This window comes from Scomber japonicus, chromosome 10, assembly GCF_027409825.1.
Source record: "Scomber japonicus isolate fScoJap1 chromosome 10, fScoJap1.pri, whole genome shotgun sequence".
NCBI lineage: Eukaryota > Metazoa > Chordata > Actinopteri > Scombriformes > Scombridae > Scomber > Scomber japonicus.
In genome coordinates this window covers 3,495,263-3,516,206 of record NC_070587.1, presented here as the reverse complement: position 1 = coordinate 3,516,206, position 20,944 = coordinate 3,495,263, and the positions used below count along the sequence as shown (strand labels likewise).

General features: G+C 39.9%; 1 protein-coding gene across 1 annotated transcript; it reads right to left on the bottom strand.

Annotated features, from left to right (window-relative positions):
• Nucleotides 1-6,323: 6,323 nt before the first annotated feature.
• LOC128366181 (NACHT, LRR and PYD domains-containing protein 1 homolog) lies at nucleotides 6,324-11,751 on the bottom strand. The gene is made up of 8 exons (XM_053326862.1): nucleotides 11,675-11,751; nucleotides 11,238-11,452; nucleotides 10,886-11,139; nucleotides 9,902-10,030; nucleotides 8,361-8,562; nucleotides 7,946-7,975; nucleotides 6,792-6,832; nucleotides 6,324-6,639 (listed from the first exon to the last, which is right to left on the bottom strand). Exons 1-8 carry the CDS (start codon nucleotides 11,749-11,751, stop codon nucleotides 6,373-6,375), a joined length of 1,215 nt encoding a protein of 404 aa, XP_053182837.1. The 3' UTR covers nucleotides 6,324-6,372.
• Between the last annotated feature and the right edge of the window lie 9,193 nt (nucleotides 11,752-20,944).

The following is a 20,944-nucleotide window of genomic DNA, read 5'->3' as shown; positions in this document are numbered from 1 at the left end:
CCCACTCCAGTTGGATCCGTGGGATGGATGGACGGCCCTTCTTGAAGTAATTGAACTGCAGGTGCCTCTTGAATTTATTCAGCTCCTGATCACTCAAATCATTCAGTGTTTCTAAAAGCAGTTCTCTCACAGCTCTCATTGTTGCTACCTGGAAAATATGAAGAGTAGGTTCAAAGAGAAAATATGTTTTTTCTCTCCTGGAAATATTAAAAATGCATCTATTTGCATCAACAGTATGTATGTGTATAATTATTTTAGACATTTGAATGTTTTAAGATGTGTTTTATTCTGTAAGATCACCTGGACTACTGATATGTCTACTAATTATGTCTTATTTTCTATTTGTTAATATCTGTAAACATGTTATCGTTTTATTTTAGTTACAGGTTATATCTCTGGCTCACACACTGTGTAGTCAAGAACTGAAATGAGCTAAATCACATGTTCTTAATGAAATAGCTATAAAAAAGGTGGGAGCACAAGTCATGAACTACTTTCTGAAATTAATGTTTTGTATTTTGTTTAATGGTTTAAAAATCTGAATTTATTTTTATTAATCACCACTAATGTGATTATGAATATGATTTTAAACTTGCATCTCATTGTATTAAAACTGTATGAGGTCAAGTCGATGTGACATTGCTCACTTTGTGGATCAGTGCAGACAAGTGTTCATCCACTGAGAGGTTTTCTGAGGAGAAAGAAAGGAAATAAAAGTAAGTGATCAACATCAGGCTGTATTGCTCTTTAAACATTACAATACAAAGAGTTCAACACAAAATAACAACTTAGTCTTCTCAACAGTTGTATATACATATAATATATATGATACATATAATTAATCTGTAATATTTGTATGCCTGTCCCACAATATCTTTTCATATTTCACATTTCTTATAAAATACATTTTGTATACCAGCTGATATTGTCTTATATATTATAATTAATCATATTTTTAAAAATAAGAATTGCTCTTAACATCGCTTATAAACTCATGAATCACATGTTTTGAGCCAGTTGAATATGTTTTCGTCTTCATTGTCTTACTTTTGGGTCGTGAGCTCCTGTCTGACAGCCTCTGCACCAGATCTCTCCTGTTTATCTCACTTAAAACATTCTTGGTCTTCTCCAGAGACTGTTGGCTGAACGTCTTCACCATTAGAAACACTGTGTCCTGCATGTCTGCCACCGACGATGAGATGTCTACGTAGGGTTCATAGTCAAAACTTTGACTCCAGAGGACTTGCTTGAAGTGCTTCAGCTCCCTGTTACTTAAATCAGCCAGTGTTTCCAAAAGCAGCTCTATAACAGACGTCATTGTTTCTACCTGGTAAATACAAAGAAAATATTAATTCCTGTAAATGTGCAAACTCTCAGCTGGGATGATTAAATATGTTTCTGTTAACATCTCATCAACACGTGTGTTTTTAGAAATGTGGTTATATACAGTAAACATTTCTCCAGTGGTCGAGGTAACAATGATTTTTAACATTATTAATTAACAACATTCTTGTTTCAGACTTCATGTGTACATGATGCAACCTGAATGTAGCTTCAGACCTGAGAGAACCAGCTGCTGAAAATCAGGAATTTGATTTGTATCATCATTTATAATGTTGAACATGTTTTTTTTCTACATCTGTTGAATGAAAGCTGTATCTGTAAAGTCAGACAGATGTGACATTACTCACTTTCTGGATCAGTGCAGGCCACTGTTCATCCACAGACTGTTTCTCTGAAGAGAAAGAAATAAAAGAAGACTCATGAATGTCTGTTTACCATCAGGTGATCAAATCAGACACTATCAGACTATCTAAATGTATTCTAAAATTTAGAATTAATTGCAAAATGAACAGAAAATCTGCTCAACAGTAACATCCTAAAAATCAATTAACACTTTCACTTGATAAACGCTTATCAACATGACGTCACATTTATTATTAAACTCAGTGTTAAAGCTTCACTTCATGAAATGTAGATTAAAATAACCACAGGGTTTTGATGAAAGGACTCAAATTTGTCATTGATACATTTAGTTAAATGAATAATATTTGTAATTTTGTTATTAGTGTTTCAAATGTTTTATGGTACCTACCTCCCTCTGTGGTTTTTACACCAAACTCTTCAACTACTGATCCTGCAGCTGAAACACATTAAATGAACATTGTAATTACATAATAAATACACTGTGTGTAATATTTATGTGTACTTTTTCTCAGTGTAATACATTGACTCACAAATATAATAAAACTCTTTAACACTTCATTGCTGAGACCAATGTGGAGGCCTTGGTTACAGAAATCACAGAGTAGATGAATGAGAATGAGAGTCCATAGTGGAGCGAAGTTTAAGTCAAATTGTAGCTACACAAAAATACAATACAACACATTCAAGTGAAATGTAGACAACATTAGTGAAGTTCCTATCTGACCATAGACAACACAAGACTGGTAATAATGAACTCTAACATTTCCCTCTGAAGTGATCTGTGTCTTATTATTTTATATGTAAAAGTAAGTTACATTTTTTAATTAAACACTTTAAAATAAAATGAAGTACCAACTAACTTTGTGAAGCTCATATTGTTTTTGTTGAGTCTGTCAGGGAGGTGTTGATTCAAATCTATATTTTTGCTGTCATGGTGGGTCTATATGATGTTGCTCCATTGCTTTATCTAACATTTTTTTTACCCCTGCAGATGTATTAATTATTATATTATTGATTATTATAAATTAATGTGACATGACAGTTGTCTTCTTTATCTCACCTTTGGGTCCTGAGCTCATCTCTGGCAGCCTCTGAGCCAGATCAGTCCTCTTCATGTCCATGAAAACCTCCCTGATCACCTCCACAGACTGTTGGCCACATGTCTCCATCATCAGATCCACTACTTTTGTCTTGTCTGCTGGCTTTAGTTCGATCCATGGGATGGATGGACGGCCCTTCTTGAAGTAAGTGAACGGCAGGAGCCACTTGAATCTATTCAGCTCCTGATCACTCAAATCATTCAGTGTTTCTAAAAGCAGCTTTCTTACAGCCGTCTTTGTTGGTACCTGGAAAATATGAAGAGTATGTTCAAAGAGAAAATATGTTATTCTCCCCTGGAAATATTAAAAATGTATCTTTTTGCATTTAAAGTATTTATGTATGCATGTTTAGACATTTGGATGTTTTAAGATGTGTTTTTCAGTAAAATCACCTGAACTACTGATACATCTCCTGATTAGGATTTTTCTTATTTTCTATTTTGCAATATCTGCAAAGTTTTTATTGTTTTATATTTAATTTGATATTTAATTCCAGGCTATAACTCTGGCTCACACACTGTGCTGTCAAAGACTGAAATGAGCCACCTGATCCATGAGCCAACAAAAGTCAGGAACTGTTTTCTCAAATTCGTACTTTTGTGTTTTGTTTAACAGTTTGAAAATCTAAGTGTATTTTCATTCATCACCACTAATGTGATGATGAATATGATTTTGAACATTTAATATCTGTAAACATTTTTTTTGTTTCATGTTAATGTAATAAGAATGAAGTGAAGTTTAATGCGGTTTGTTTTTTTCAGTGATTCTGAGTCAATATTTGAATCCACAGTAACTTTTGTGAATCTGAATACAGCTGCTGATAATCTACTGATAATTAACTGGATTGTCAATTATAATCGATGGCTGAGTGATTATATGACATAATGTACATTACACTGCTTTAAATGACAAAAGATTGACTCACCTGCCCTGTTTCCATGACTTCCGTATCCATGATAGTCTTTCTCTCCGTTCTCTTCAGTTCATCAATAAGGATTTGGTAGAAGATCAGTTTTCCTCTCCACTGGATTCCAAAGGATCACTAAGCCGTGTCCTCGTCTGCTCCTCAGAGTCATGGTAATCCCAAATTTTCCCTGCAAAATAAGTGCATGCAATTTCATTCCTTCTCCCTACATAACATGTATGATTGTTTTCATTTTATGTTGGTTATGTTAGTGAAAATGTAGGTTATATACTCGGCAATTGTTGCCAGTGGGAAACAGCATAGTCGAAATCTACACAATTTCTTCAGTTTGACCTATTCACACATATTAATAATCAACCTAGTAGCATAACACTATGACTATGCCATACTTATATTTCCTCTTTTTATGATCAAAAGATGCATGAAGGCTCATTATATTTCAGTAGCAGACCCTTTAAAAGTTGCATGTTGAAAATAGTTTAGTTATATCTGTACATAAGGTGTTTTACTTACTTCCTCTTGTAACCATTCACACTAGTTACTACAGATATTGATATAATTTATAGAGACAACCTATTCTTTCATTTTAAAACTTAAATTAACTACCCAAAGTCAAACCAACACTTGAAGAGATTCCAGAAGTAAAAAAAAATGCGGCATGTGGGATTAAACTAATACAACTGCAATGGGGAAGCTGGACGATGAAAGTGAAAGTAAAAAAATAAAAAATAAAAAAGAATCGATACAGTAATAAAAGAAGAAAAACGTTTTAGAAAAGAATCGATAAAGTAATAAAAGAAGAAACACGTTTTACCGTTTTAATAGCTTGTCGCTCCAACCGTCAAGGTGTGAAATGCATCAAGTTTTTGCTTTCAAAAGGTAAATTCCCATGTTGTGTCCATGAACGAGCTTCATTGTGAATATAACGTTAGGCTGTCTGGGAGCGATATAAACTGCTTCCTAGTTCCTAGTATTCCTAGTATTTGTGCTGAAAGATGAAAGTGAAAAAATGTGTGTTTCAGTATCCGAGATGTTCTGAGTTTACAGCCGCTGTGTCTGTGTTTGACTCGCTGAGCACCATATCTACTCTACATATCTACTCTAGTTTGTAGTAGACACCAACAGAGTGGGTCCACCCATTTTTACTCCTCTCTGACTGGTTTCACTATACTGTCAAACATGACTCATAACCACAAGAGGATATGCGATCTTACTGTTCAGTTGTATAGAAGATGAGAACGGCAGTACAATTATTTTTTTAATGTGAAGAAAACAATAAACTCTTCTCCTGTACACTTAAATCAAGACACATTCATATGTTGCATTAAACACAGTTTTATGGTTTTTAATTTGTATTGAAGATAGTCTACTGCTGAGGCTTTGAGGTACAAACCACATGAACAAATCCAGTATTATTAATGAGATAACACAATATAACCCTAACACAATATATCAGGGAAACTGGATACAGATCATTCGTATAGCAACACAAATGTATTTGTACAGAGTCCTCCAACACCAAGGCAGTTCAAACTACTTTAGGCTTAAAAAAAGTATATCCTGTAAACAAACAAAGTATCAAAAAGACATTTAACAATAAAAGGATAAAATACAGATCAAAATAATATCAAATTGAACAGAACATAGTAAACCAAATATGTTTCAAACGTTGTCAAGTTATGTCATCTTCGATCACAACTTTGCCCAAACTTGAAAAACTGCTTTGTTGACTTTAAAAAGGGATGCAAGGGACAACTCAACTCCATTCCATAGTTTTATTTTTTATTTTCCTTGAAGGTGGGTTTGGTTTTGTCGGTTAACAGGTCAGAACAGATAATGGATGGATCAGGGTAGGGTGGAGTAGGTTGATAATCTACGATAACAGAAAATGTGAATTAGTTTCAAATCAATCAATAAACATTTTCTTCAAAAGATTTCTAAATAAATGTAAATGTACAAATGTAAGTAATAATTCAAATTAACTTAAGTCTCATTTGTTACATTAACTGAAAGTATTACAGTACATTTTTCAATCATTTAACTACTCCATAAATAATATATATAGGCAATAAAGTAAATCACTTAAATCATGATACAACCAATTCAACTTAATTTACTTTGCCTACAAATTTCACAAAATATTCACAATTAAAATTTGATTTCCCCTACCAGTTGCGTCCTTCGGTCAACCAACAGTTGCGGTCGTGTGTGAGGTGAGAGGGCCTGACTGAAAGTGCAGACAAACATTTCAAACCTCCTGGGTGTGCAGGTGAATGTGGTCCACTTCCTGTTCCTGTTCCTGATTATTTTGGTATTTTGGCTCTGGGGTCGCCCTCTGCAGGTTTGGAGGGATTGGGTTCTTTTTTCCTTTTTCTTTTCCTTCTCACTTGACACAACAAACGTATTCAACCTGGATCTGGTAACAGCCAGGATGCTAGAAGGTGAAATAAAATAAAATATGGGAAGATGTGTCTCCTTTAACTGTTTGTTTGATCAGGTCCAAATGTTTTGTAATATTTTAATTAATTGAATTAACAGCAACAATAGGAGTGTTTTTGCCACTCAACAGGCCGCTGCTGAGTGTTTGTTTGTTTGTTTGTTGTTTTCCCATAATGTATCTTTGGATCCTGAGCTGGTGTCTCACAGCAGCTTGACCAGATCATTCCTGTTTATTTTCTTGAAAAGCATCTTGGTCACCTCCACAGCCTGTTGGTTGTAGGTCTGCTCCATCAGATCCACCACACGCTTCATGTCTACCTTCTCCAGTTTGCTCCATGGTATGCACGGGAAGTCTGCTGGGATGAAGTTTCTTTTCTGCAAAAACCACTTGAAGTCCTTGAAATCTTCTTCTTCCAAATCCTGCAGCCTCCCCAAAATCCTCTCTCCGACTGTTGTGATTGTTGTTGTCTGGTGAATTTAAAACAAATGAAGAAGAAGATTTCAACATAATTTTGATGATTACAGTTGAACTGTTCCTCTGAATGCAGCATCAGTTTTAATGAAGCATCTTATTGAATGAAGATTTGTTGTGAAAGTCAGACTGAGGTAACATTACTCACTTTCTGGACCAGTGCAGGTAGTTCATCCACAGTGTGTTCCTCTGAGGAGAAATGGAATAAAACACTTTTCATCAGGTTATCTTCATTCATAAAGATTTACAATACAAAAGATTTAATCAAAAAATGACCAACAAATCAATTTCAATCTCTCACCTTGGTATCATTGTGATAAAAATAATTTCAGGGCTACTTCGTGCTAGTCCTTTCACTCACACAATCAACCATTTCTATATAACTTCAGCTTTTTTATTTAAGGTGGAGATGACTGAATATTAAACACAAAATTGATTCATGCTGCAGGTTTGAGCAAAGGATTTAAGTTTAAGGACCGAGTACACCAGGGAAGTACCTATGGTTGTACTTATAGTTGGCAATTTTCTATATTTTTCTTATTGTTAACAAATCTCATGTGCAGAGCCAAACTAATAATCAATCAGTCTTTCCTGTGTGCAACCAAAGCTTGATATATCATATTCCACTGTGCTGTAGACATCTGTTCTTGCACATGTGTGATGATGGCCTCTTCCTGACACATAAGTACTTTCTGAAGAGGAAAAACTTGTTATTAGTCTTTGGAGCCATTTTTAAACAACTAACCATGTTCTTTTTGGCACAAAGGAATAACATGTCACACTGTGGGTACAGACACAATACTTGTAAGTCAGATATATTATTGTTGATTAGATTCTACACATGAGATTTGTTGACATTAAAAAACACAGAAAATTGTCCATCTTATCCTTTAACTGTAGGCAGTCCCATATGATCAAGAATAATGTGAGTATTTGTCAGTATTTCACATTTAAGGGAGCAAAATACAATGTTTGCAAACCTGCATGTTTTAGGTTGAAGCACCTTTGTATGTTTGCAGTGTACCTACCTCTCACTGTAGCAGCACAGTACGGTCCAGTTGATGACGCTGCAGCTGCAACACATTCAATGACGATTATATAATAAATGTTTTGTTCTAGACAAGAATACTTCAATAAACTAACCAAAGTACAAGAATATGGTACAAAATAGCCCAGTTCAGCTCTGTAAATTCAGATAAAGACAAGTTCTCAGCAGTTTAAAAACAAATTACATATTTATGAAACATGGCTTAAATCTGGTATCTTGTATTGTAATGACAGTATATTCATGCAGTGTCTTACCTTCTAAATTACCAGACTTTGGGTGGTCAACTGAAATGAATTGGAGAACAAACATTTTGATATCTGATTGTGGGTTCATGTATTGCATTCACAACAAAATATTCCATAACAAGACATTTTAAATAAACATCCATTACATTAAGTTAATAATTGTTTGCATCAAATACCAACAGATGTTATTACAACTATAAATAAATAGTAATTTCTCCTCATTATCACATATTAAATGTCAGGTGAACACACAAATCAGACAGCTACAACCAGAATATTAGAACAATAAATCCATTAACTATGTGCATTAGTATTAGTGATTCAGCTCTCAGGTCTTATTTACATTCACTTTATGGAATTTCACAGAAAAGACAGAATCTATCTTTTTACATCATGTAGGTAATATTGTTTAATAGCCACTGACCTGTTCGAATTTCACAGGTCCACACTGGTTCACACACTGGTTCACACACTGGTTCACTCATTGGTTCACCCACTGGTTTACACTCTGGTTTACTCTTATTTGTATAAGAGTGTGAGAGTGTAAGGTTGAAGTCTCTGTCTGGATTTTCAATGAACACTTCATAGAAATTTGGGTCCTGGCTGTCATACCTGAGGGTTACTTTCTGTGTAAAGAATACAACATAAAAGGAGAGGAGGAGTTCATTTGACAAAGGTAAACAGTCAAGTTAAACAATTCACAAAAAATAAAACTAGTTGATTAGTATCTGGTTATTAGGAACACTGTTTTGTACATGCTTAGATCATCCACATTTCTGTCTAGTTGCTGATATCTCCCAAACTCTGAACACAGCGAGCAAAACTCCAGACTCCACAACACACCAGCAGTAGTACTGGTTACCTTCTTGAAGTAGTTTATGCGTGGCCAAAAAGTCAATAGATTTGTCACTAAGCTCTTAAAAGCTATATCTAGAAAGAGTGTTACCACCTCAACATCTAGTCTAAATACCAGTTCACTTATGTCTTACTTTGTGCTCACATCATATTGATCAGCATTTAATTGCAGCCAAGTTGTAAAAACTGTTCACAACAGCTACATGGTTTCAATTCTGAGCTGAAGATCTATCTATATAAAGCAAGGAATACTTCATACCCGGCAGGTGGGATTGCTAGGAAACAAGGACATTCAATGTCAGTGTGTGAAGTTGTTTGGATGAGAAATAGAAAAATATGCCTCATGAACAATGTCAATTGCTTCTTCTTCTGCCCTCAAAGTCAACGAGCATGTAGTGAAAAGAACTACCATAGAAATAAATTGAAAAAGCTGAGAGTTAAGTTCTATTCCCATTCCTCCCAAGCAAGAACTTAGTATGTCCAAGACACAGTGCAGAAGGTCAGCACATTTTGAACAAGCATTACAGCTGATCCAATCAACTTCAGCTCATCTCAAAATTTTTGTCTCCAGATATTCTGTGTGTGAGACATTAAGGGAGCACTGGTAATTGTAATATGTATCAATACTAGCCTGTGTGTACCAATTGTCTGCATGAGAGGCATTTAAGTAGGTGATGGGCAATGTTTTCTCCAGGTATTTTCTACAGGCCCGTTCTGAATTGGCATCTTTTGAACGGGCACTGCACTGGTGTTTTAAATTTCTGACAGGTACAATATTTCCACTTTGGGTATAAGCTAGCAAAGGGTCAAATTCCCTGCAGACAGCACTCTGCTCAAACCTTTGCTGCATGCCTGATGCCACACTACTCATATAAACTATGCTTTCTTTCATAGACTACAGCGTTTCAAAAAAACCCACCCCAGCATCCATCTGTAGGCTCTGAGTCTACCTTCCTCTAGGAGGGAAGTTAGTACCATTGCTCCCAACTGTTTCTTGTGGGGGGTCTCGAGATCAGCCGATGCTGTACATGTTCTACATTTAAATAATAATTTATTCCTCATGAGTTGGCTGACTGAAATGTAATTACTGACAAACAGTACAAATCATACCTGAGGGGAGATTTTAGCTGTGTCTATGTCTGCTTTGAGGGCAAATCCTTGTTGCATTTTCAGGTACTTGTCTGGACGTGGCTTTTCAATTATTTTGTATCCTTTGGAGGATTTCTTCTTGTCCACTGTCTGGAAAAAAAGAAGTATTTAGCAAGTGTCATCTGTGTTTTAAAGTACATAAACAAGGAATATGTTATCTACTATAGAGATTTAGGGCCAGTGTTGAGAAAAAATTATATGAGATTTTCAGAATAGTCATAATATTGAGGAACAAATAATTTTAGGAAAATTAATCTGCAAATTTGGCAAGCATATTTTATAGAAAAGAAAGTTTTATTATATAAAATTTTACTATATATATATATATATATATATATATATATATATTTTGAGAATAACTAAATTCACTGCTGTAGAAATGTGGTTTAATGAGAAAACAAGTGAGAGCAGCTTCGTGTAAAAATGAAGTTATAGTATATGTTATCAGTGAGATAATACTTACTGTATCAGACTGGCTGTCAAAATACAATAAACCAGTTGCATAATTTCTGAGTTGTATAACCTTGTAAAACAGCTGCTGAAGCACATGGATCACTTGGTTTCTGCACTCTTTGAAAGTTGTGCCAAAGAGTGTAGAGATCAAATCATGAAGGCTGCCGCACAATTCATCAGTGAGATCTATTAGCCTTCAAACAAATTTTAACTTCAGCTGCTGAAAGAAATCTGAGAATAACTTGGTCCATCACTTTGAAATGAGGAAATGTTTCAACTACATTTTCTCATGTTTTTGATGGCTTATATTTACACAGAAACTAGGGAAAGAAATCTTCCATGACCAGTGACCCCTCCCACTTCACATTATTATTATATTATATTATTATTCTCATAATTCAACTTTTTTCCGTCCACTGGTCCTAATACTCAATTGTAGGCTTTTTAAATCTTATTATAATATGCAGTTGTGACAGTAAGACATTAAATTACCTTTTCTAGAGCAGGATCATGTGGGATCAGATACACATGTAGCTTGAGGAATGTTGTGTTTGTTTGATAGTATATTAATACGTTGCACTTTATCTTCACAGGAAAGCCAAGTTTCATCAGGACAGCTCTTGGAGAGAAAAGTGCTTCAGATAACTTGACATGGGATGATGTGACCTCAGACACTTTTTCAACAACATCTCCACAGGAATCTATGTGCAGGACTGCAAACTTGTCAAGTATTTCAGGGTTGTCATCTGCACAAAATACAAGCACACACATTTAGTGAGGAGAAAGATCATCAGTGTTTTTACACATTGGTTTCATAATACGTTTTTTTTATGTTTCCACCTACCTGTGCAGATCCAGTGAGGCAGGTATACTTCATTTAACTTCCCAGCAGTGACTGTGATGTCCATTAGGGGACCTGCAGGCATGTATTGTAAGATTTCCATTCTCTCCATGTGTTCTTCCCAAGAGCAGAACTGGTACTTAAAGCTGACCTTTTCTTCACAGACCCATCGCAGGTCAGAGACACTGCATTCAAACGTTCCTGCTTCAGTCTGGAGACTGAAAGAAATGACAGGATGAGATGAGATAAAACAACTGACTGGTAATAATACTAAATGTAAACTTAAACAGTAGTTGCCTGCAGTTTATTTGGAGCTAAATTGAGCATTATTATAATTACCATTATATATATCGCATGAAAAAGATCCTGATAAAAATCATACAACCAAGTTATTTCAATCTGTCCAGTTTGTTGTGACATATTGAAGATGTTATTTTTACCTGTAAGTTGGCGCCTCATCTGCATCTGTACTGTTCACTTTAGGTTCAAGTTTAGTCCAGTCACTGGAGTCCTGCATCAGAGGACAGTCACATTTGTAAATTAGATGAATAGATTCTGTTTAATCATTAATTTTACAACATCATTTAAATGGACAAAGATCACAAAGTGAATGACAATTGATGAATGAAAGGGATTACCATAATGTCTCCATGAGCCTCAGACTCTGAGCTTCTTGAAGGCCCTTGTTAAAACACAACAGAAAATGTTTACGTTATGTTTCTCAACTCAACTTTATTTATATAGCACCTTAAAACAACCATAGCTGAAACAAAGTGCTGTACATACATAGATAAAAAAATTAACAGGAAATAAATACTAAAATAATTGTTTGTTGTTTTTAAATTAAAAACAATAAAACAATAACTAAAAACAAACACTAAAACAGGAGCAGGAGTCTCATGCAGGGTTGAAAGCCAAGGAATAAAAATGGGTTTTAAGATGAGTTTTAAAAATGGACAGTGAGGAGGCTTGTCTAATATGTAAAGTTGTTCATACAGTAACTTTCCATATACTTTGCTGCTTAAGCACTATGGTTTTACAAATGGTTTTCTGTGTCCCTCGCCCGGACGTGGGTCACCAGGGCCCACCCCTGGAGTCAGGCCTGGAGGTGGGGCTCGGTGGCGAGCGCCTGTGGCCGAGCCTTCTCCCATGGGGCCCCGCCGGGCACAGCCCGAAAAGGGGACATGGTACCCCCCTCCCACATACCCACCGCCAGTGGGGGGGGCCAAAGGGGTCTGGTGCGTAGAGGGCTGGGCGGCAGCTGGGGATGGGGACCTTGGCAGTCCGACCCTTGGCTGCAGAAGCTAGCTCTAAAATCGTGGAACGTCACCTCTCTGGTGAGGAAGGACCCTGAGCTGGTGCGTGAGGTTGAGAAGTTCCGGCTAGATATAGTCGGCCTCACCTCGATGCACAGCAAGGGCTCTGGAACCAGTCTCCTCGAGGGGGGTTGGACTCTCTTCCACTCTGGAGTTGGACTCTCTTCCACTCTGGAGTTGCCACTGTTGAGAGGCGCCAGGCAGGGGTGGCAATACTAATTGCCCCCCCGGCTTGGTGCCTGTATGTTGGGGTTTACCCCAGTAGACGAGAGGGTAGCCTCCCCCCTGCCTTCGGGTGGGGGGATGGATCCGGACTGTTGTTTGTGCCCTATGGTCCAAACAGCAGTTCCACCCTTCTTGGACTCCTTGGAGGGGTTGCTGGGGTTTCCTTCGTTCTGCTGGGGGATTTCAATGCCCACGTTGGTAGTGACAGTGAAACCTGGAGGGGCGTGATTGGGAGGAACGGCCCCCTAGATCTGAACCCGAGCGGTGTTCTATTATTGGACTTCTGTGCTCGTCACAGATTGCCCATAACGAACACCATGTTCAAGCATAAGGGGGTCCATATGTGCACTTGGCACCAGGACACCCTAGTCCACAGTTTGATGATTGACTTTGTAGTCATGTCATCGGACTTGTGGCCGCATGTCTTGGACACTCGGGTGAAGAGAGGGCCGGAGCTGTCGCCTGATCACCACCTGGTGGTGAGTTGGCTACGATGGTGGGGGAGGATGCCGGTCAGACCTGACAGACCCAAATGTATTGTAAGGCCTGCTGGGAACGTCTGGCAGAGTCTCCTGTCAGGGAGAGCTTCACGTCTTCTGGTAAGGAAGCAGGGCCGGGGGACTCGGGTGTCGGCTCCCCTATCTCTGGGGCGGAGGGTTAAAAAGCTCCTCGGTGGCAGGGCCCTGGGGGTGGATAAGATCCGCCTCAAGACTCCTCAGCCTCCCTGACAAGGTCTATTCGGGGGTGCTGGAGAGGAGGGTCCATCGGATAGTTGAAACTCAGATTCAGGAGGAGCAGTGTGGTTTTCGTCCGGGTCGTGGAACTGTGGACCAGCTCTACACCCTCTACAGGATCCTTGAGGGTGCATGGGAGTTTGCCCAACAAGTCCACATGTGTTTTGTGGACTTGGAGAAGGCATTCGACCGTGTCCCTTAGGGAGTCCTGTGGGGGGTTCTCCGGGAGTATGGGGTATCAGAGCCCCTGATACAGGCCGTCCATTCCCTGTATGACCGGTGACAGAGCTTGGTCCCCATTGCCAGCAATAAGTCGGACTTGTTTCCAGTGAGGGTTGGACTCCGCCAGGGCTGCCCTTTGTCACCGATTTCTAGGCGCAGTCAAGGTGTTGAGGGGGTCTGGTTTGGTGACCTCAGGATTGGGTCACTGCTTTTTGGGGTCCTGTTGGCTTCATCAGACCGTGACCTCCAACTCTCACTGGATCGGTTCGCCGCAGAGTGTGAAGCGGCCGGGATGACAATCAGCACCTCGAAATCCAAGTCCATGGTCCTCAGCCGGAAAAAGGTGGAGTGCACTCTCCGGGTCGGGGATGAGATCCTGCCCCAAGTGGAGGAGTTCCTCGGGGTCTTGTTCACGAGTGAGGGAAGGATGGAGCGTGAGATCGACAGAGAGATCGGTGCGGCGTCTGCAGTAATGCGGACTCTGCACAGATCCGTCGTGGTGAAGAGAGAGCTGAGCCGAAAGGCAAATCTCTCGATTTACCAGTCGATCTTCGTTCCTACCCTCACCTATGGTCATGAGCTTTGGGTAGTGACCGAAAGAACAAGATTGCGGGTACAAGCGGCCGAAATGAGCTTCCTCTGTAGGGTGGCTGGGCTCTCCCTTAGAGATAGGGTGAGAAGCTCAGTTATCCGGAGGGAGCTCGGAGTAGACCCGCTGCTCCTCCACGTCGAAAGGAGCCAGATGAGGTGGCTCGGGCATCTAGTCAGGATGCCTCCCGGACGCCTCCCTGGTGAGGTGTTCAGGGCATGTCCCACCGGTAGGTGACCCCAGGGAAGACCCAGGACACGCTATGTCCCTCGGCTGGCCTGGGAACGCCTCGGGACCCCCCAGGAAGAGCTAGACGAAGTGGCTGGGGAGAGGGAAGTCTGGGCTTCTCTACTTAGGCATTACAATAAACAACTGGATAGTTCAAACGTGAAGTAATGGGTGTTAATGTTGCCGTCATGCAATATCATCAATGTCCTGTATTATGCTGTTGAAGTATGAAGCCAAATTAATGATGGTGTAAGAGGAGCTTAATGGTAACAACTAAATGATTCCCGCAAATAATGCATCAATAAAGGCCAATTACGTAATAAATTTGACCAGCCGATAACGTAACAACTTGCCAATAATGTAATGAGTTATCACATTATTAGCCTAGTGAAAAATAATCCTTTACAAATGTAATAACTGGAGCAAATAACGTAATAATATACCAATATTACTTTATCTTAGTTTTATTTATTGGATATGAAGGTTCACACTTCCATGGCACTTAGTCTTACTATCATGTTTGGGCCATATAGACCATTTTTTATGTTTTACTGCGAGAAAAATAATACAAACACAACTGTTTTCAACTTAAATCATGGTAATGAAAAGAATTCCATGAATTTGCCAATTTTTTAATGTAATAAGCCGATAATGTAATAACTTGACAATAGCGTATTACGTTATTGGCAAAAAGTTACTACATTAAAAAATGGGCAAATTTATTACATTATTGGTCGTTGTTACGTTATCGGCTGCTGTATAGCACTTTCTCTGAGTGGTGTGTAATCGTGCAGATACTTGGTGGTTTTAGTTTCCCAGTTGGTAGGAAATCCAGTTGTTGCCATTGCAGCATTAACAAAGAATGAGACCCCACAGCAATTCTCACTCACACCAAATGGTTGATAGTATAATTGTATTGAAGTTTATTTTGTCACAACTTACCTTTGGATGCTGAGCTGGTGTCTGACAAACTATGGACCAGATCTGCCCTGTTCATCTTCTTTAAAACCTCCCTGGTCACCTCCACAGACTGTTGACCACAGATCTCAACCATCAGCTCCACTAGGTCAACCGTGCTGTCTGCCCTCTCTATTCGGAGTCTCTGGTTTTTTGGTAGATGTTTCATTTGAAAGGTCTGCAGGAACGACTTGAATTCCTTGATTTCCAGGAAACTTAATTCTTCCAGTGTTTCCAAAAGCTTCTGCTTAGGTTGTGTCATCTTTATGTCCTGCTGGATTCAAAGTGATTGGACGGCATTTATGTAATATGCATCAATGTAAACATTTAAATCGAGTGAGTATTGTAAGAACCAATATGAATATATTACACAAAATAATAGACCAGTTAGTTATTTTTATTATTTCAACAGCAGCTGCGATATTTCTGGTTTAAAAAAAATCAAAAACCCCAATTAGTTATCCTGTTCTCATCCTCAGTGGTACATATAGCACAGACTTTATTGTAACATTATTGGTGGATAATATTTCAGATCAAAATCTCAATCATAGTGCTGCTTCAGTTCAATGACCACCATCTGATTAAAATGATGAAAATATAGAGGTCAAGCTGAGGATAATTTTCCACCAGCAGTTATTCAATTGACACTGTGTGGGTAAAGTGTGTCTGATGTGACATTACTCACTTTCTGGGACAGTGAAGGCTTCTGCTTCTCTGAGAAGAAAGAAAATAGAAAATGACTCAAGACTGACTGAACATCAAACTGTAATACGTTTTAGTCAGATGTAGTTGCAATAAAACGATAAAAAAAAAGATCTCATAAAAATAATCTCACATAGAGAAGAGAGGTTGGATATCATATAATATAATCCAATATAAAAGCCCTACAGCAAATATCACTGTCTTTATGTAAAGATAACCACCTTGCAAAATTATCTTAGATGTCTGTGTCTTAGTGTTGTGAAATTATAATATTCAGTATGACAGAGAGGTGTTCATTCAACTCCATGATCTTTTTATAGGTCAAAGCATGTGGAAACTGGAATTCTCCTCACTTAGTTTGGAAGTTTGTTATCCACTCAGAACGTTAAAAGGTGTTGATTTAATTAATGATTGGTTGCACTGCAGCAGTATGTTATTAAAATTAATTATTAGATGTATTCATTAGACACACATGATTGTGTAATGTGACGGTTTTTGTCTTCTTTGTCTTACCTTTGTGTTCTGAGCTGGTGTGTGAAAACCTCTGAACCAGATCAGATCTGTTCATTTTCTTGAAAGTCTTCATCATCAGCTCCACAGACTGTTGACCGTAGTTCTGCAGCATCAGATCCACTGTTTCTGCTGTGTCACTGAACATCAGTGAAATGTATACGAGGTCCTCCTGGAAGACAGTCAACTCCAGGGCCTCCTTGAATTTCTCAAACTCCTGATAACTCAAATCATTCAGGGTTTCTAAAAGCATCTCTTTAACAGCTGTCATTGTTGCAACCTGGAATAATGAAAACATTAATTAGGTATACAGTTTAATCCACAAGAACCCCCCCACTACAATACTCATTTTATCTCATGGAAGTTAGTGTAAATGTGGATGTGATACGTTTCTTTCCTCATCTAATCCTCAGTGGTAAAAATATGAAACATTAATGATGGATAGAATTGCCGCTTGAATTCAGGTTCAGTGAAAATATTCAGATTAAATCAGGAATTTAGGTTGAATCATTATTTAAACTATTTCATGGATAATTTTCAACCTGCAGCTATTGAATGAAAGCTGTGTTGTGTTGAGTCAGACAGATGTGTCATTTCTCACTTTCTGGATCAGTGTAGAGAGCTCTTCATCCATGAAGTGTTTCTCTGAGGAAGAAAAACATAAAAGATGATTAATGACTGAACAACCATCCAGAAACAATTTGTACCATTTGTATAAATTGCTTTGTACTAATTTACAATACAAAAGGTTCAAAACAAAATTATACTTAAGCCTCAGCCGTGACACAGGGACTATAATCTATATTTTGCCCCCCATCCCACAACATTGTAAACAAATTGTTGCCTTTATTTTCTTACTTTTGGGTCCTGAGCTCCTGTTTGACAGCCTCCTGACCAGATCGTTCCTGTTCATCTCACTTAAAATGTTCTTGGTGGTCTTCACAGACTGTTGCCTGAAGATCTGCACCATGAGAAACATCGTGTCCTGCCTGTCAGCCATCATAAGAAGCCTCCATAGGATCTCTAAGTAGGGTCTGTAGACATAATGTTGACTCTGGAGAACATGCCTGAACTCCTTGAGCTCCCTGTTACTCAAATCAGCCAGTGTTCCCAAAAGCAGCTCTATAACAGAGGTTGTTGTTTCTACCTGGTAAATACAAAGAAAATTAGGGAATAGGAATTTGATTTGTATCATCATTTATAATGTTGAACATGTCATTTCAAAATCTGTTGAATGAAAGCTGTATCTGTAAAGTCAGACAGATGTGACATTACTCACTTTCTGGATCAGTGCAGGCCACTGTTCATCCACAGACTGTTTCTCTGAAGAGAAAGAAAGAAAACAAGACTCATGAATGTCTGTTTACCATCAGACATTATCAGGGTTTTAAAATAATTCTAATATTAAAGATTAAATGCTAAAGGAACAAAATACAATCTGCTCGGGGTTGAGCATAGCTCAGCGGGTAGAGCACCCGCCCCATGTGTTGAGGCTATAGTCCTCGTTGCAGGCGACCCCGGTTTGAATCCCGAGCCGAGCGGTCTTATCCTGCGTGTCATTCTCCCTCTCTCTGCCTCCTGTTTCCTGTCTATCTCTACTGTCCTGTACATTAAAGGCAAAAAAGCCAGAAAAAATATACTTTAAAAAAAAAAAAATACAATCTGCTCAATAGTAACATGCTTAAAATCAATTAACACTTTCAAATGTTTTATGTTACCTACTTCCCTCTGTGGTTTTTACTTTTTCAGCTGAAAAAGAACATTGAAATGAACATTGTAATTACATAATAAATACACTGTATACTACACTGACTCCCAAATATAATAAAAAGCCTTCAACACTTCATGGCTGAAGACAGGAGGAGACCTCGGTTACAGAAATCACAGAGGGGATGAATGAGAATGAGAGTCCATAGTGGAGCGAAGTTTAAGTTAAATCATAGCTACACAAAAATACAATAAAATATATATTTTTTTAAATCTCCCCAGGGAGATTGTTGAACCTAGTTATGTGGTCAGAGGCTCGCAGGACGGTCCTGCTGGTGGAGCTCACCGTCCCATGGGAGGAGGGTATAGAGGCTGCCAACGAGCGGAAGCGGTCTAAGTATGCTGACCTGGCGGCAGAATGCAGGGAGGCAGGCTGGGAGGCCATCACGTGTCCTGTCGAAGTGGGGTGTCGGGGGTTTGTCAGCTCCTCAACTGCCTCCCCGTGCTCTCCCCAAACTCAGCGAGGTAGCAGGCGTAGTCCGTAAGGCAAGAGCGACCTCAGCCCCAGGCACCAACGGGATCCCATACAAACTGTACAAGTACTGCCCAGGGGTCCTGAAGCACCCTTGGAACCTCCTGAGAGTGGCCTGGAAGAACCAAGTCATCCCATCAGAATGGCAAAGAGCTGCCACAGTTTTCATCCCGAAGGAGCCGAACTCCAGCTCCATCAGCCAGTTTAGGAGCATCGCCCTCCTGAACGTTGAGGGGAAGATCTTTTTCTCCATCCTGGCCAAGAGACTTACCAGCTACCTCACAAGCAACAGGTACATTGACACCAGCTGCCAGAAGGCAGGTGTGCCTGGCTTCCCAGGGTGTGTGGAGCACTCAGCGGTGATATGGGAGCAGATCCAGAGGGCGAAGAGAAAGAGAGGTGACTTGCATGTTGTGTGGCTGGACCATGCCAACGCGTATGGTTCCGTCCCCCACCAACTTATTGAGTTTGCCTTGGACTTCTTCAACGTCCCGGTCTGCATCAGAGCCCTGGTAGCCAAGTACTTCAAAGACCTCCAGATGTGCTGTACCCATCAGGACTTCACCACAGGATGGCAACAGCTGGAAGTGGGCATTGCCATGGGTGCTCAATCTCTCCCATCCTGTTCATTGCAGCCTTCGAGATCATCCTCATTGGGGCAAGGGAGATGGTCGGAGGAGTGAAACTGCCATCAGGTCAAAGGCTACCACCAGTGAGAGGCTTCATGGACGACATCACCACCATTCTCAAGACAGCAGCATGCATATCAAGACTGCTGAAGAGGATTGATGAGCTTGTAGGTTGGGCAAGGATGAAGATCAAACCCTCCAAATCGCGTAGTCTGTCCCTCAGGAAAGGAATCAGAAGCGACCATACCATCTTTGTCGCAGACGGTGAGGAGATCCCGCTGTTGGCGAGTCAACCCATCCGTAGCCTGGGTTGGACCTACACAGCAGAGCTCTCTGACAGGCAGGTGGGGGAGATGGTAAGGAAGCAGATCACAGATGGCCTGGCTAAGATCAACCAGAGCCAGCTCCCCGGCAAGTATAAAGTATGGAGTTACCAGTTCATACTGTACCCAAGGGTGATGTGGCCTCTGAAGATGAGCGGGCTGGCAAACTCGTTCATCAGGAAGTGGATGGGGCTGCCGAGATGCCTCTCAGGTCGACATGAGGGTCGACCTGAGGAAACAGCTCCAGTTCCCCAGGGAGACTGTTGAAACATCGCTCTGGCCGGACCTAGTTATGTGGTCAGAGGCTCGCAGGACGGTCCTGCTGGTGGAGCTCACCGTTCCGTGGAAGGAGGGTATAGAGGCTGCCAACGAGCGGAAGCGGTCTAAGTATGCTGACCTGGCGGCAGAGTGCAGGGAGGTGGGCTGGGAGGCCATCACGTGTCCTGTAGAAGTGGGGTGTCAGGGGTTTGTCAGCTCCTCAACTGCTCGCCTACTCCATGACATGGGATGCATAGGAGGGGAACATCGAAAAGCCGTCAAAGAACTGACTGAGGAGATGGAGAGAGGCAGCTTCTGGCTGTGGCTAAGGAGGAAGCATAGGAGTTGGGGGCCGAACAACACCTAGCGCGTCAGCAGGGGATGGCAGGGAGAGATCCCTGCCATTGCTCTGCCACCAGGAGATGTACTGGGGTTAAAGGAGCGAAACATCTATGACTGGTGGTCCCCAGCTGATGACCCGCTTAGGTCCTCAGAGGTGTTCTTAGGAGCACACCTGCATAAAAGGCACCAGAGGAGGTCAGGCAGAAATGCCCAGCAGGTAGACCATCAACCTGTATCATGATGAGTTCAAGTGAAATGATGAAGACATCATTAGTCAATTTCCTATCTGACCATACACAACTCAACACTGGTAATAATGAGCTCTAAAATTTCCCTCTGACATGATCTTTGTCTTATTATTAAGACAAAGTACATTTAATTAAATAAATGTATCCATTTAAAAAATTAAATGAAGTACCAACTAACTTTGAGAAGC

Excerpts from the sequence above, each read along its gene's own strand:
- LOC128366181 (XM_053326862.1), bottom strand. The coding sequence starts at position 11,751 with ATGCAGGACTCCAGTGACTGGACTAAACTTGAACCTAAAGTGAACAGT. Across the intron at positions 11,140-11,237 it reads GCCTCACTGGATCTGCACAG|ATGACAACCCTGAAATACTT; the intron begins GTAGGTGGAAAC and ends TATTTTGTGCAG. Across the intron at positions 8,563-9,901 it reads CAGCTAAAATCTCCCCTCAG|AAAGTAACCCTCAGGTATGA; the intron begins GTATGATTTGTA and ends TTCTTTACACAG.